At 51.0% G+C, this 15,258-nt stretch overlaps 1 protein-coding gene across 1 annotated transcript in view; it reads right to left on the bottom strand.

Moving 5' to 3' along the window:
* The window catches only part of lamc1 (laminin, gamma 1), a 44,213-nt gene extending 30,287 nt beyond the window's left edge, over positions 1–13,926 (bottom strand). Inside the window, exon 1 of the mRNA XM_061085169.1 lies at positions 13,298–13,926. Within this exon, the coding sequence (XP_060941152.1) occupies positions 13,298–13,673 (376 nt within the window). The 5' untranslated portion in view covers positions 13,674–13,926. The remainder of the gene's footprint in view (positions 1–13,297) is intronic.
* Positions 13,927–15,258: the final 1,332 nt, after the last annotated feature.

The following is a 15,258-nucleotide window of genomic DNA, read 5'->3' as shown; positions in this document are numbered from 1 at the left end:
CATAATATGTCTCCTTTAAAGGACATCCTCATGTGACCTCTGACCTTTAGGACAACAGGGAGAGAACCTGGAGTCTGAGAATCAGATTCAGATCCTACACTCCTGCAGGCGGAGCGTATGAGGATGTGACCTTTGACCTTCTCTCCAGTGACTCCTCCTCATTAAGACGTTTGGACGTCAGAGCAGCAGATGTGTGTCTTCACACAGACACACAACGCGTCCTTGAGGAGGACAGACCGGGACGTGGGAGGAGGACAGACCGGGACGTGGGAGGAGGACAGATCAGGACCTGGGAGGAGGACAGATCAGGACGTGGGAGGAGGACAGATCAGGACGTGGGAGGAGGACAGACCGGGACGTGGGAGGAGGACAGACCGGGACGTGGGAGGAGGACAGATCAGGACGTGGGAGGAGGACAGACCGGGACGTGGGAGGAGGACAGACCGGGACGTGGGAGGAGGACAGATCAGGACGTGGGAGGAGGACAGATCAGGACGTGGGAGGAGGACACTCAGCTCTGAGAAGACAAACAGCTGCTGAGAGGAGACAAGGAGCCTCGTGTCCTTCACCCTGTCGGAGAGACATCTTCATGTTCAGTGTGAAGATGCAGCTGCTCGCACAAACCTCAGGCTCCGCCCCCTCAAACCAGATCACATCCAACAAGAAGAAACAAGCATCGCACTGACCAGCGCGTCCAATCAGGGACGTGAGGGGGCGGGGCCACGATGGAGTCATGGACACCTCACGCTCTCTAAAGGCTCCATTATGCTTCTACGTATCCGTATCCGACGAACGGACGGACACTTTGTCATTTATAGTTGTCCGTGAAAACAATTCACCCCCAGGACACTAGGTGGCGCAACGGAAGACAAACTTGGAGAAGCCTACCTCACGACGAATCAGAAAAAGTCCACTCTGTTTATTTACCTCCCCCCCACTTCCCTCACACACAGTGTAGCTACGATGGAAACTAAATAAAGTGACAACCAGCGTGTCAAGATGCTGATGTAATCGTTTCTTAGCGCAGCGGTTCCCCGGTCTTGTTTCCGAACTGTGTTGCTGATTCCACAGCTTGAATCTGCTTGAGGCTACATGTAGCTAGAAGCTAACCAGAGCTAGCTAGCTCCCCCCCAGCTTCCACACACAGTCAGCAGGACTCCCGACACTAACTACTACTATCCAGTGTTTGCTTCTAACCTGACGGTATTATAGAAACAGTGTCATGATAGAAGTGGAATTAAAGTCGTGACGGCGGGTTCTTGAACTGTTACCACCGCAGTTAGCATGGTGGCTAGCCTAGCCCGCTAGCCTAGCCTGCTAGCGCCGTTTTGAAAGCTCGTTATAACCGTATGTGACCGTGCACACATGCCCTCAGTGCTCTAACGAGCCACCGTCAGCCGGACAACTCCGCTGGCTTAACACACACGTCACATTAATCGTAGAATCATAGTTGTGTTCGTGTTTGATGTGAAGCAGGAAGTTTGAGGTCCGGAAATAACGTCGTAGGGAAATGATGTCGTTAGCGGACCAATCACAGCCAAGGCCTGTCCGTGGGGTCTCCGAAATAAACACGGACAGTTAGAAAAATCAGAGGTGCACGAAAAGCTCTCCGATGCGCTCGGGGGGGCGTTTCTATGTCCGTTTTAGAAAAGACGGAGAAGTATAAAGGAGCCTTAACAACGTCTCTAAAGCCGAGCCACTGTGAAGAGGGACCGATCTTTACTGATGAATAAGAATGAATCATGAGGATGATCGGTTCCTGTGGTCACTTCCTGCTGTGGTCACTTCCTGCTGTGGTCACTTCCTGCTGTGGTCACTTCCTGCTGTGGTCACTTCCTGCTTCATGTGTGAAGCTGAAGTCCAGAGGTCCGTAACCACGGCAACAGTGATGAGTTAGAACCTAACATGTGTGGGAGGAGCCTCAAACAGAAGTAGGTGAAAGGAGAGATTTGTCTCTAATGGACAGAAACACATCAGTCTGAATGAAGAAGCTGTTCCTCCTCTTCTCTCCTCTTTTCTCCTCTCCTCCTCCTCTCTCCTCTCTCTTCTCTCCTCTCTCTTCTCTCCTCCACTCCTCCTCTCCTCTCCTCTCCTCCTCCTCTACTCTCTTCTCTCCTCCTCTCTTCTCTCCTCTCCTCTCTCCTCTCCTCTCCTCTCCTCTCCTCTCCTCTCCTCTCCTCTCCTCTCCTCTCTTCTCCTCTCCTCTCTTCTCTTCTCCTCTCTTCTCTCCTCTCCTCTCCTCCTCTCTCCTCTCCTCTCTCCTCCTCTCTTCTCTTCTCTCCTCTCCTCCTCTCTCCTCTCCTCTCCTCTCCTCTCCTCTCCTCTCCTCTCCTCTCCTCTCCTCTCCTCTCCCCTCTTCTCTTCTCTTCTCTTCTCTTCTCTTCTCTCTTCTCCTCTCTTCTTCTCTCCTCCTCCTCTTCTCTCTGTGGTTCTTCTCTGATCAGAGGAGGCTCCTCCAGCTTCTCACTGCATTCCTGTGACTCCTCTTCCAGTGGCTGGAGCGGGGGGGCGGCCTGAGGGTTAGGAGGAGGAGGAGGAGAGGGGGGGGGGGGGTTCAACTCGTTATGTGTTGGTGTTGGTGGGGGGGGGGGCACATCTAGAAGGAATGCCCCCCCACTCGCAGCGTCAACCAATTAAAATCATCCCATGACCTCATCGCATTTTTCTCCGGACGAGCGAACAATGACCGCTTTGACTTCTGAACATGTGGGCGGAGCCTCAGCCTGGTTCACACCCGGGGAGGACACAGACAGGTAACGAGCAGGAGGGGGTCAGAGGTCACAGTGAGCACACACACACACACACACACACACACACACACACACACACACACACACACACACACACACACACACACACACACACACACACACACACACACACACACACACACACACACACACACACACACACACACACACACACACACACACAGGAAGGATCCATTCTGCAGCGACGGTGCCTCAGAGCTCGTCTCCCAGCAGGTGCAGAGGTCAGAGGTCAACAAGCAGGTGCAAAAAAATAAGGCTCAACAAATTTGATACTGTTTTTTGCAAAGGGATGAAGGGATGAAGGGGTGAGGGGGTGGAGGGGTGGGGGGTGCAGAGGGAGGAATGTGAGGAATGTTCTGCAGAGTTGAAGATGAAACATGAAACAGTTCACTGAGCCTGACGCTCACTCAGAGGTCAGAGGTCAGAGGTCACTGCCTCAGAGAGAAGGTGTTCAGATCACTTCAGGACAAGTTCATCTGTATACCACTGTAACCAGATTAACAACCACTGAAACGGTTATTAGATTAATATTAATCTGGTTACAGTTTTATAAATCTGGTTACAGTGGTTGATAATCTGGTGTTATAACCAGATTAATATTAATCTAATAACCGTTACAGTGGTTATAATCAGTGGTTGCTAATTTCTTAATCTGGTCAAAGTGAATGTTAATCTGGTTACAGTGTAAATAGGACTCCGCCCCCTCCTGAGAGAACCCTGACACCCGGGTGGGGGTGGTGTTAATCAGTAACCTGCTCCTCAGGAATGTGAAGGTGCGTTTGATTCGCTCACAGTTATCAGCAGAGACTGAACGTTGATCTAAAACAAACCAGACTCGCAGCCGCAGGATATTAAACATCTTAATCTCTCCAGTGTTTGATAAACAGAGCAGCCGCAGCCGAGGCTCCTGATTGGACGAGTGGAGATTAAGAAGGGAAACTGGAGGCCCGGGGTGTGTGTGTGTGTGTGTGTGTGTGTGTTTGAGTGTGTGTGTGTGTGTGTGTGTGTGTGAGTGTGTGTTTGATTTGTTTGTGTTGATAAGCGTCTGCAGACTGGATTAGGTTTCACACAGATGTTCTGATTGGTTTTGTGTATTCTACATCCTGCTGGGGTGAAGATCGTGACCTTCAGAGTAAAGTTCCTTCAGATAATGTTTATAATGATTTGTTGCTATACAAATAAAATACCTCCTTAAGCTGCAGTCCACCTTAAATCTCAGATAAAACCCCCTCACCCGACCACAGCAGCCTCTCCGGGACCACCAGAGAAGAAGACCCTCGGAGGTGTGACCACAGCGGGACGCCAGGAACAAACACAACAGCTCATTACCACAAAGACTCACACAGCTGCTGAACCGCCCCCCCCACACACACACACACACACCTGGCTGCTGGGGTCTTTGTGACACTGTCGGCTTCAGTGTCGGTCACATGACTCCTGAGCTGCTGCTAGTAAACACAACTGAGGAGTTCATGTTGTGTCTTTGTGTTGTGATGTTGTGTGTTCTATATTCAACATTAACAAACATCATTATCCTTTAAAAAGGTTGTGAACTGTTGTTTGAAGGTTTGATATTTATGAAGATATCAAATCTAACTGGTTTTGATCCTCATGAAAACAACAGAGTGACTTTGATATTTGAGCTGAGAGACGTTTGAAACGTGTGATTCATGAACGTCACACTCTGGTTTCCTCTGAGGCTTCATCACACTTGTGTGTGTTTGCATTTTGAAACCAGTTTGTGTCGCCTGCTGCTCTCAGAGAAACCACAGCAGAGGAAACATCTGGAATCTTCTTCAAACAAGAACCCACATCAGTCGCCGGCCTCGGGTCTCGGAGACAAAAACAACCTGAGCAGTGAATGAGCGTCTGAGGACGTTCTGCTGTATCTGCTGCTATCATCTGAAGGATCTGATTCTTCTTCTTCTTCAGTCGGTTTATTGTCAGCTGCACCTCCTCAGATCCTCAGAAGATACGTTTCTGTGAAGTTCAAGGTCTTTAATCAAAGGTTTGATTCAGTAACTTAAAGATGAGCACGTGACGACTTGCCATCTGACAAGAAACCAGACGAAGAAGAAGAAGAAGAAGAAGAAGAAGAAGAAGAAGAAGAAGAAGAAGAAGAAGAAGAAGAAGAAGAAGAAGAAGAAGAAGAAGAAGAAGAAGAAGAAGAAGAAGAAGAAGGTCACGTTCAGTTCAGAGAGGAAACCAGGAAACTGCTTCTGGATCTGCAGAAGACGACCAGTGAAACCAGCGCAGCCGAGAAACGTCCAAATAACCAAAGGTCGGAATGAGGATCAGAAATAATAACAAACTGGAAAAACAAACATCAGAAGCAGAAACTTCGTGTTGTTCATGTTTGTAGCAAAATAATCATTTTGAATTTAACTTTAATATCTTGACGCGTTTACAGGTATTATTGGTTACAACTTAAATTAGCACGTTTCACTTTAAGCCACACCCACCAGTGATGTCACAACAAGGGTTGGTCAGTCAGCTGTCAGGGCTAACTGGTGACATCACTGACGGGGGCGGGGTCAGGGGTGGGGCTTCTGTTACATTCTGCTTTTCACTGAGGCTTTAGTGGAACTTTCTTTTCTTCTCGAGTAAAATGTATGATTATTATTATTAATAATAAAGAGTAGCAGGCGTGGATCAGAGGAACAAAGGAGTCAGAGTCACGTAAATCAGGCGGCCATAATTATCTGTTTACCCACAGTGCTTTGAGAACCCCCCCCCCCCCCGAGAACAAGGCTAAAATTACCCTGCATGCATCTGCTTGTCCCTGTAATGCATCTCTGCTCACAGACTCCACGCCGTCTGTAATAATAGAACACCACCCCCCCCACACCCCCCCTCCCTGGGGCGATGAATCACTTCCTGGCAAAACAAAATCACAGAGTCTGAGACCAGGACCCCCTCCCACCCCCCCCGGTGGATTCCCACAGAAGTGGAAATACTTCATCATGTCAGTTTACAGCCGGGTCGAAGGTCAGAGGCTCCGCAGCCAATCAGCTGTGTCCGAACCGCCAGTAGAGACCGAGCAAGTCAAAGAGACTCCGCCCACAAAGCTCCCGTTTCAACACGGAGACCCGAGCGACGACCAGCAGGAAGCTCCTCCTCCTCCTCCATCACACGACCAGCAGGAAGCTCCTCCTCCTCCTCCATCACACGACCAGCAGGAAGCTCCTCCTCCTCCATCACACGACCAGCAGGAAGCTCCTCCTCCTCCTCCATCACACGACCAGCAGGAAGCTCCTCCTCCTCCATCACACGTCTGCTGCTCTCAGCTCAGGTGTAAACATGATCACATGACCTCTGAGTTGTTATCAATGAATCCAGAATTCCATAGTTTGTTTCTTTTATTAAACTTTGGGCGCCGCAGCGACTCTTAATAAACACAAAGCTTCGTCCTGATTGGCTGCAGCGGATCATAACACAATCAATCTAATCCAGACTCTGGTGATTTGATAAAGATCAGAGACAGTCTGTGGATCAGCTGAGGCCCCCCCCCCCCCCCGTCACGTGACCTCAACAGTCACATGACGAAGCAAGAGGATTTAATCGTACTATCATGAAGTTCACAGGATTCAAAATGAGTTTGTTCTCATGAGTGAACTTCTTTTATTTCTGATATATTGGGTCAGAAATGATTTTTTTAAATCCACATTAACTTTGATTATTTCAGTTTGAATCTTGTTGAACTTGATTGTGAATCCCAGCAGCTGTTGAGACGAGGTCATCACGTGGATCAGCTGACCCCCGGCGGCGCTCCAGGCCGACCTCGCGTGTCATCAGCTGATCGCACATCATCGTTCGTGCTCGACTGGTTCGGTCTGAAGCTGCTGAGCATTCATTCATTTCAAACCAGTTCAAACTCAAAGTGGATCCGTCAGACGCACTGTGTGTTCTGGTTCAAACCGAGGAGGGACGTGTGATGTGCAGACGCAGTGCAGCAGAGTTGTGCGTTCGCTGACGAGTTGTGTTGTGTGATGTGCGTTCGCTGCCTGCAGCACAGACACATCTGCGTCCGGGGGAACGTGAGCTGAAGCTGTAATAACAGTGATGTTCCACAGGATCCTGCTGCACTCGGGGGTTTGATCCAGATGTCAGCGGGAACACAAGAGGTTTAATAACAGCCTGCCACCGGTTCCACTCAGGTGGGGGGGGGGGCAATAAACAAACAACGAGTCGCAGCGGCAACACAACACGCTCGTGCACGACTCACACAGGAAGTCATCCGACCACCAGCGATACAGAGGAGGTTTCTCCTGGAGCGTAAACTCTCTTTATATCAAACAATCTCAAATGGTCATAATTATCTGATCATCATCTTCACTGAGGCTCCACCCACTCACTCTCCTTTTAAAACTGTGACATGTTCAGTTCATATTCAGGTTTATTATTTTCACTGCTGTTGTGAATCAAAGTTTTACCACATGTTTATTTTGTATCTATAACCGGCTCATTAATGAACACAGATTAATCTATTCTCAGTTTTCATGAAGCTCAGGTGATTTAAAGCAGACGGGAGCAGCGGTGACCCTGAACGCACCACGAGCAGCGGTGACCCTGAACGCACCACGAGCAGCGGTGACCCTGAACGCACCACGAGCCTTTTAATTAAAACACAGCGACAGGAATGTTGAGTGAGGAAAACACCAGGAAGAGAAAAGCCTGTGTGTGTCTGTGTGTGTGTCAGCAGCTGCACCTTCACCTGGGTGTTAACGTGTGTGCGTGTGTGTGTGTGTGTGTGTGTCTCTGTGTCTGTGTGTGTGTGTCTGTGTGTGTGTTAAGCTTGACTTTAAACTTCCAGGTTTTTTAAGGAAACATGGGAACGCTGTATGTTCCCAGTGCTCCAGGCTCCGCCCCTCCCCTCCCCTCCCCCGGTTAGAGACGGAGCTGAGCTGTTTCAAGAGCCAGGCACAGGAAGAGGGGCAAAGGTCAAGTGACCCTCATGGGGGGTTTCAACAGTTTATGTTTTGTAAAGAATTCAAGTAAATAAAAAAAGACGATCATGTGATGAAGCTCTTATCTATGAATGAGTTCAGATTAAAGAGTCAGAGTGAGAACTCGTCTGCTGCGTTCACGGAAGAAAGAGGAGCTATCACGAGGAGGAGTACTGTGGAGTACTGTGGAGTACTGTGGAGTACTGTAAAGTACTGTGGAGTACTGTGGAGTACTGTGGAGTACTGTGGAGTACTGTGGAGTACTGCAGAGTACTGTAAAGTACTGTGGAGTACTGTGGAGTACTGTGGAGTACTGTGGAGTACTGTGGAGTACTGCAGAGTACTGTAAAGTACTGTGGAGTACTGCAGAGTACTGTAAAGTACTGTGGAGTACTGTGGAGTACTGCGCCTGAAGGTGCTGATGCTGCTAGTGAGACCATCAAGCTTTTACCATGGCAACCAAATGAAGCTTCATTCATTTCTCCATTCAATGGAGAGACTACTACCCCCCCCCCCTCCCCACACACACACACACACACACACACACACACACACACACAAAACGTGATTATAGAACCGACAACACGTTTGTCTTTTACACAAAATGAAACGATGACAAACACACAAACACTTGGACGGATCCTGAGTCACACTCACTGGACTCACTCCTCTCGTGCGACTGGAGGAACAGACGAGGTGCGTGACCTTGACCTGCAGACCGGAAGCTCCGAGGTCAAGGTCGCCCTGAACGCCTCGTGGTTGGAGCTCGCGGAGCGGCTTCCTGTCTCAGGCCCGACCGCCATCACTGACCTCCATCTTTGTTTAGAGAAGCCAATCAGGTCCAGTCTGAGTGAGACTGATGTCACTGATGAGCCGTGCTGCATCGGACCATCTGATTGGTCTGTGAGTCCCTGACCCGCCTCCATGATGGATCGTTTCATAGAAACACTGCCCCCCCGTTTTTAAGAATGAACTCCTCTCCTGTGACGAGGGTCCGAGGGTCCGAGGGCTGTGGTAGATACACAGAGACCCCCGGGGGCCTCAGGGAACCAGCTGGGTGAGATCTGAGACGACAACATGTGATACGACTGTTTCCATCGTCCACCTGCTGCTCTGCTCACTTCACCACCTGGAAATCACCACGCACGCCATCGCCACGCCACGCCATCCTTTCTCAGCCGCCATCTTTTACAGGTTTGAAAATATGTGGAAAAACAAGGCCAGAGAGAGAGAAGTGCATTGTGGGAAAAGCCCGTGTCTCAGGCCGGGGGCTGACGCTCGCTCTCCGTTAGACCGACCAGCTGCTGTAAATTATACCAATCAGAGAGAGGGGGGGGGGGGCAGCTGCTGCGGACTCATTGTTTAGCATCTGAGGAATGAGCTCAGCGTGGGAACCTGGGACGGGTGGAGATACCAGAGCTGCACAGCTGGAGCAGCGGCTGATGTGAGACACACACAGACACACACACACACACACAGACACACACACACAGACACACACACACACACACACACACACACTAATGAATCATGGGAACCTTCTCAGATTCCCGTGTTTAGGACGTTGGAGGATGTTTTGTAAACCTCCAGATTCAGATTTTTATTTGATCTGCATCAAATCACACAGAAATATCAGTTTTCTAGACGTCAGATTTCAGGATCAGGACCTGTGAGTTCTTCTCCAGTTCACTCACCAGATCACAGTGTATCAGTAGAGCCCAGATTCACAAATCACAGTCTGTCTCCTGGGCTTTGACGAGGTGAGACAGAGAAGGTAGAACCCCCCACCCCCCCCCCCCCGTTCATCTGAAGGTTTTCTTCTTTGTGGGTCTTTTCATGTCCCCACCCCCCCGACTCTCAGGTCCGGACACGCAGCAGCACTTCAAACAGAAGAGACGAGATCGCAGCTCAACACTGAACCTGTTCCCTGAGATGGAGGCGGAGCCGAAACCACACGGGTTCAACGACGAGAGAACACGTCTTCTACACGTGTCACATGGTCACACGCCTGTAACACGTCTTTAACACGCCTGTAACACGGCTAAACCTACACATCCAGGACGTCAGTGGCTAAAGATCTATTCCTGAATTCAATCAACATCTTTTGACAGAAGTTACTGCACGAGTTCCACACTCCACACTTCACTTCACTGCTGGTTTTCTGTTGATAAGAATCAAGTTTAGAAACGGTTTGATTTGTTTTGTCTGATTCACACTTTGATCCTGAACGTCTGAAAACTCGTCATAATGTTTAGGTTCAAGATCAACTTTTACAATATCACATCTCTGGTGCAGCTGAAACTGAAACGATGAATAAAATAGATTCTGATCATCTATTGGTGTCTGAGTGGATTTCCCAGTGAAACCCGGTGATGAAGACTCCGGTGATGAAGACTCTGTGATGAAGAGTCTTCTTCTCTTTACTAACATCTCTGGTTTTTCTGAATTGTCCACGACTCTGATGTTAAACATCGTTTTGGCAGAAAAAACCTAAAACACTTCAAATTGTCCAAACAGAGACAAATGTCAACGGGAAACTTCCACTTTGAACAAACAGCTCGATGATGCAACACAACTACATTACCCACAATCCTACAAGATGACATCAGAACAGCTGAAGCTTTTTACAAAGTTCACTGGACACAAAAAACCAACGCAAGTGGTCTTTTCTCTTTTAAAGTCATGGTGATTTTTAAACTCAGAAGATGGAACTCTGCTGACGACAGCCGGGTCTGGATGTTGTGTAGCTGGAGTTGTGTAGCTGGAGTTGTGTTAGAGGAGAAGTTTGTCTTTACACACGTGAGATTTGTAGAACAAAGACCGAGGCCTGAGCTCTAATTACCAAGCAAACAGCACAAAGAGAGAGAGGGTGGGGGGGCATGGCCCGGGGGGGTGAAAACACAGTGTGTAATCAGGAGCATTAGATTAGAGAAGCAGCACCTGAGGCTCCAGCAGCAGTGACTCAACACTCAGGAATCCACGGTTACCAACAGAAATAGACAGGTATTTTTAAAAGGCCGAGTCGGAGCCACAGGAAGAAGAGCTCTGATTGGCTGCTGGGTGTCCAGGGGGACGTCCTCTCCTGTCCAGCTCTGTCCAACCAGCGTCCTCACTTCACTGTCCCGTCACTTACTGATCCAGACTGTGGTGGATTCTCATCTGATCACTTATCTGAGATTAAACTCTAGAGTTCAAAGCTTCAGTGACACACTCACTACATCAGCACTGAATCCAGATCACTACATCAGCACTGGATCCAGATCACTACATCAGCACTGGATCCAGATCACTACATCATCACTGGATCCAGATCACTACATCAGCACTGGATCCAGATCACTACATCAGCACTTGATCCAGATCACTACATCAGCACTGGATCCAGATCACTACATCAGCACTGGATCCAGATCACTACATCAGCACTGGATCCAGAATCACTACATCATCACTGGATCCAGAATCACTACATCATCACTGGATCCAGAATCACTACATCAGCACTGGATCCAGGTACTACATCAGCACTGGATCCAGAATCACTACACCAGCACTGGATCCAGATCACTACATCATCACTGGATCCAGATCACTACATCAGCACTGGATCCAGAATCACTACATCATCACTGGATCCAGAATCACTACATCATCACTGGATCCAGAATCACTACATCATCACTGGATCCAGAATCACTACATCATCACTGGATCCAGAATCACTACATCAGCACTGGATCCAGGTACTACATCAGCACTGGATCCAGAATCACTACACCAGCACTGGATCCAGATCACTACATCATCACTGGATCCAGATCACTACATCAGCACTGGATCCAGAATCACTACATCAGCACTGGATCCAGATCACTATATCATCACTGGATCCAGAATCACTACATCATCACTGGATCCAGAATCACTACATCATCACTGGATCCAGAATCACTACATCATCACTGGATCCAGAATCACTACATCAGCACTGGATCCAGATCACTATATCATCACTGGATCCAGATCACTACATCATCACTGGATCCAGAATCACTACATCATCACTGGATCCAGAATCACTACATCATCACTGGATCCAGAATCACTACATCAGCACTGGATCCAGAATCACTACATCATCACTGGATCCAGAATCACTAACTCATCAACTTTTTCTGGATCTGCACCAGACACACGAACCATCTTCAGCAGGTTAACTGGTGATCTGTTTACTAACCTGGTTAATAACCTGTTTACTAACCTGTTTACTAACCTGTTTACTAACCTGTTTACTAACCTGTTAACTAACCTGTCAACTAACCTGTTAACTAACCTGTTTACTAACCTGTCAACTAACCTGTTTACTACCCTGTTTACTAACCTGTTTACTAACCTGTTTACTAACCTGTTTACTAACCTGGTTACTAACCTGTTTACTAACCTGTTTACTAACCTGGTTACTAACCTGTTTACTAACCTGGTTACTAACCTGTTTACTAACCTGTTAACTAACCTGTTTACTAACCTGTTAACTAACCTGTTTACTAACCTGTTTACTAACCTGTTTACTAACCTGTTTACTAACCTGTTAACTAACCTGTTAACTAGCTGTTAACTAACCGAAGTCTTCCTGAGCTTCAGCCTTGAGGAGCAGCTGAAAGCTCAGGAAAGAATTCAACCACACGACCACGTTTTCATTTTAAAACAATTCCTCTGTACATTTTCTCTAATGTCTAGAAAAGTGAACCTAGACACAGACACCTTGTCCCTCATCGAGACAGACAGAGAGACAGGTAGAGAGAGAGAGAGAGAGAGAGAGAGACAGGTAGAGAGAGAGAGAGAGAGAGAGAGAGAGAGAGAGAGAGAGAGAGAGAGAGAGAGAGAGAGAGAGAGAGAGAGAGAGAGAGAGAGAGAGAGAGAGACACACACAGGTAGAGAGAGAGAGAGACAGGTAGAGAGAGAGAGAGAGAGAGAGACACACACACAGGTAGAGAGAGAGAGAGACAGGTAGAGAGAGAGAGACAGGTAGAGAGAGACAGACAGGTAGAGAGAGAGAGACACACACAGGTAGAGAGCGAGAGAGAGACAAATAGAGAGAGAGAGACAGACAGACAGGTAGAGAGAGAGAGACATTTCTCAGTTTAACAGACGTTCAGATGCTGTGATGAATTCCGAAAAACCAGGTTCACACACACACACTGATCACAACCACACACACACACACTGATCACAACCACACACACTGATCACAACCACACACACACACACACAGTTCTACAGGTTTAACACCAGGTTCATGAGCAGCTTTGAGGAAACTCCTCGACCCAGAGCTGGGTCCTGGACGGGTCCCGGTGGAGCTGTGTGGTGTCCCCGGTGTCCCCAGTGTCCCCGGTGAACCAGTGGATGTGGTGTCCCCAGTGTCCCCGGTGGACGTGTGTGGTGTCCCCAGTGTCCCCGGTGAACCAGTGGATGTGTGTGGTGTCCCCAGTGTCGGTGTGTGGTGTGCCAGGTGTCCCCAGTGTCCCCGGTGAACCAGTGGATGTGTGTGGTGTCCCCAGTGTCCCCGGTGTCCCCACTCACCCAGGTGCAGCGTGAGGTTGATGGCGCTCGGGTACTGGATCCCGGCCAGCATGGTCTGGCTCTGCCACCAGGTGGTGTCCTGCTGGGTGTTGTAGTCCGTCAGGTCGGCGGCGGTGTGCCGGTTCCGGGGGTCCTGGTGGTCGCAGATGTGGCAGGACTTGGTGACCCCGGTGGCCCCGGTCTGCACGCAGTACTCCTCGGGGGGGGACCCGCAGGTGTTGGTCGCAGCCACGGTGACGTTGAACGCCGCGTTGACGAACTCGGGCATGCAGCGGGTCGGCCCCCCCCGCTCGTCCGAGCACTCGTCCATCGCGGCTCGGACACAGACCAGCACCCAGCCGAGGAGCACCAGGGCCCGGGTCCAGCTGGGAGGCATGTCGCTGCTGCTCCGGAGCTCCGCTGAGAGCTTCACACAACTCTCACAACTTCACACAACTCTCACAACTTCACACAACTTCACACAAAGTTCAGCGACGGACGACTCGCGGGCTGAGGACCGGGACGTGTCTCTGTCGGGTCCCGGGTCTGGTCTCTGCTGGTCCCGGGTCTGGTCTCTGCTGGTCCCGGGTCTGGTCTCTGTGTGTGAGTCTCTGTCCTCGGGCCTCAGCTCTTTGTGTCCGCCGCCATTCACCGAGAGCACAGGAAGAGACTGCGCCCTGCGCTACTGCGCAGGCGCAGCAAGGGAGGGCCGAGAGGGAGAGGGGCGGGGGGAGCGGGGGGCGGGGGGACCCGATGGGACCCGAGGGGACACGAGAGGACCCGAGAGAGGCCGAGGGGACCCGAGGGGACACGAGGGGACCCGAGAGAGGCCGAGGGGACACGAGGGGACACGAGGGGACACGAGGGGACACGAGGGGACCCGAGAGAGGCCGAGGGGACACGAGGGGACACGAGGGGACCTGAGAGGACCCGAGGGGACACGAGAGGACCTGAGAGAGGCCGAGGGGACACGAGAGGGGCCGAGGGGACACGAGAGGACCTGAGAGAGGCCGAGGGGACACGAGAGGGGCCGAGGGGACACGAGAGAGGCCGAGGGGACCCGAGGGGACCCGAGAGAGGCCGAGGGGACACGAGGGGACCCAAGGGGACCCGAGAGGACACGAGAGAGGCCGAGAGGACCCGAGAGGAGCCGAGGGGACACGAGAGGGGCCGAGGGGACCCGAGAGAGGTCGAGGGGACCGAGAGGAGCCGAGGGGACACGAGAGGACACGAGAGAGGCCGAGAGGACCCGAGAGGAGCCGAGGGGACACGAGAGGGGCCGAGGGGACCCGAGAGAGGTCGAGGGGACCGAGAGGAGCCGAGGGGACACGAGAGGGGACCCGAGGGGACCCGAGAGAGGCCGAGGGGACCCGAGAGAGGCCGAGGGGACCTGAGGGGACCCGAGAGAGGCCGAGGGGACACGAGGGGACCCAAGGGGACCCGAGAGGACACGAGAGAGGCCGAGGGGACACGAGAGGGGCCGAGGGGACCCGAGGGGACCCGAGAGAGGCCGAGGGGACACGAGGGGGGCCGAGGGGACCCGAGAGGAGCCGAGGGGACCCGAGAGAGGCCGAGGGGACACGAGGGGACACGAGGGGACCTGAGAGGACCCGAGAGGGGCCGAGGGGACACGAGGGAACACGAGAGAGGCCGAGGGGACACCAGAGGGGCCGAGGGGACCCGAGGGGACCCGAGAGAGGCCGAGGGGACCCGAGAGAGGCCGAGGGGACACGAGAGGGGCCGAGGGGACCCGAGAGGACCTGAGAGAGGCCAAGGGGACACGAGAGGGGCCGAGGGGACCCGAGGGGACACGAGAGGGGCCAAGGGGACCCGAGGGGACACAAGGGGACACGAGAGGAGCCGAGAATCACTTTCTACCACAAAACATGTTTATGACTGTTTAATAATCACATTGGCAGAAATGGACAAAATTAAAAATGCAAAAAAACCTGGATGTAAATTAAGTTTATTTTTAAAATGCA

Source organism: Limanda limanda, chromosome 13 (genome assembly GCF_963576545.1).
Source record: "Limanda limanda chromosome 13, fLimLim1.1, whole genome shotgun sequence".
In the NCBI taxonomy this organism is placed as follows: Eukaryota; Metazoa; Chordata; class Actinopteri; order Pleuronectiformes; family Pleuronectidae; genus Limanda; species Limanda limanda.
This window is presented reverse-complemented; position numbering and strand designations above follow the sequence as displayed.